We start from the raw sequence: 1788 nt of genomic DNA, 5'->3' as shown, positions 1-1788 counted from the left end.
CGAGCGCCGGCAGAGCAGACACCGCATAGCAGAACTATAAAACGGAATATCCGCAAATATTCCATTTTACGGTTCCACACTGCAGGGTCTGCTCGGCCGGTGCCCGCGCCGGCCCGCAAAACCGTTTTTCACGAACTGTAAAACGGTTTTGCGGGTCAACGATATTTGAGGTCTGCTAGAGATGCTCTAATAAGGCATCGGTTTCCTCTTAGAAAAAAAAAGACAAAATTAGTGCTATATAGAAACCATGTTGTGGACGCAATTTACAGAGGGTTTTGTTTTCTGTTTCCTTCGGTAACAATAATAGTGGATGTCATTTCTTGGTGAAAATGCTCATGAGTTGATCAGGTTTGATCCGTGGAGGGCCGGGTATCATAACTCTTTTAACAATTCAACCACACGTTCCTTCACGGTTGTATTTTCATAGACGAATCATGCAAAGGAATAAAAAATAATTCTGAATGAATTGCACGATCATGATAGAATACAAGCTCATGGTACAGCGGTTCTGCGGTGTCGCTGGCTCGCTGCTGCGTCTGTGTAGCGTCGCTCTCACGGAAAGAAATGGATGCGCAGCGGTGGCGGCCAGGAGGTGTTGGTTCACCATGACCATGACGGGCTCATATCATGCATATCGGACAAGGTGAGCAGCTCCTCGAGGTAGTCGGCTCCAAGGTCCTCCAGTTCCAGCACGCAAGTTGGCAATGACGATGCAGCATCTACCGCCGTCGCCGTCGCCGACGTGCCAGTCCTCCTCTTGTTCTTGGGGTTTCTCTTCCGGATGCAGTGCCGGCGCTTGAGCGCGAGAGCAGGCGAGTCCCCCGCGGCGGCGGCGGCGCGGCCGACGCCGAGCCCGAGCGCGCGCAGCGACTCCTGCACAAGCTTGACGGGGAAGTTGAGGACGGCGGCCGGGCCGCGCACGGAGAAGGCGGCCTGGTCGTAGGCGAGCGCGGCGGCATCCGGGGTGTCGAAAGTGCCAAGCCAGACGCGGGCGCCGTTCCGGGTGGAGTCCCGGATCTCCGCCGCGTACTTGCCCCACGGCCGCTTCCGCACCCCGATGAGCGGCGAGTCCGGCCCGCTCCTACCGGGTTCTGATGCCGGCCACGCGGCAGGCGCCGCCATGTTCTCGCCGCGTGAGCTGCTTTCGCCGTTGCCGTTGCCGGCCTCCCAGGCAGAGGTGGGAGGTGTGGAGGCTGAGCTGCCGTTGCTGCTGCTGGTGGCTTCTTCCATGAGGAACGAGAGTAGCTGGTGGTCGGTCTCCATGCCCATGTCAGGATGAGCCTGAGGAGCGTGCTGGTGATGCGTGCACTGGGCACCGGAGGAGAAAGAGATGGAGTAGCCGTGGTAGTAGGAGTGATCATCTGCCTGATCCATCGGGTCGACAGGGTTTGAAGATAATGAGGCGAGCATGCACGTAAAGTGTATACAATCCTTAAATAGCCAAGAAGCGATCTAAGGAGGGGAGAAGAATCTTCTCAAGGTAGCTAGACAGGGCAGACAAGCTTTGACTTACAGCGACAGAGCTGAAATATACGTACTACTAAAAGAAACTTGCTCCATCGATCAGGTGGGCTAGCTTGCATGTTGGACCGATCTAGTACTAGCAACCAATAGGATTGGGATGCATATATAGATGCCAATGACGTAGGGCGGCTGGATACGACAATGAACCAGGGCGTCATCAGTTCACCGCCACCACCCTCTCCGGCCGTCTTCATCGGCTCAGGCGGTCAATATCTTCTTTTACTTACTACTCCCTCTCTCCCATAATATAAGACATTTTACAAA

At 55.1% G+C, this 1788-nt stretch overlaps 1 protein-coding gene across 1 annotated transcript; it reads right to left on the bottom strand.

The window, feature by feature from the left end:
* Positions 1–600: 600 nt before the first annotated feature.
* LOC123083921 (ethylene-responsive transcription factor ERF094-like) lies at positions 601–1374 on the bottom strand. The gene has a single exon (XM_044505786.1). It carries the CDS (start codon positions 1372–1374, stop codon positions 601–603), a length of 774 nt encoding a protein of 257 aa, XP_044361721.1.
* Positions 1375–1788: the final 414 nt, after the last annotated feature.

The sequence above is a fragment of the Triticum aestivum genome, chromosome 4A (assembly GCF_018294505.1).
Source record: "Triticum aestivum cultivar Chinese Spring chromosome 4A, IWGSC CS RefSeq v2.1, whole genome shotgun sequence".
NCBI classification, from domain to species: Eukaryota; Viridiplantae; Streptophyta; class Magnoliopsida; order Poales; family Poaceae; genus Triticum; species Triticum aestivum.
Note: the sequence above shows the minus strand (reverse complement) of the source record. Positions and strands in the feature narration are given on the sequence as shown.

Excerpts from the sequence above, each read along its gene's own strand:
- LOC123083921 (XM_044505786.1), bottom strand. The coding sequence starts at position 1,374 with ATGGATCAGGCAGATGATCACTCCTACTACCACGGCTACTCCATCTCT.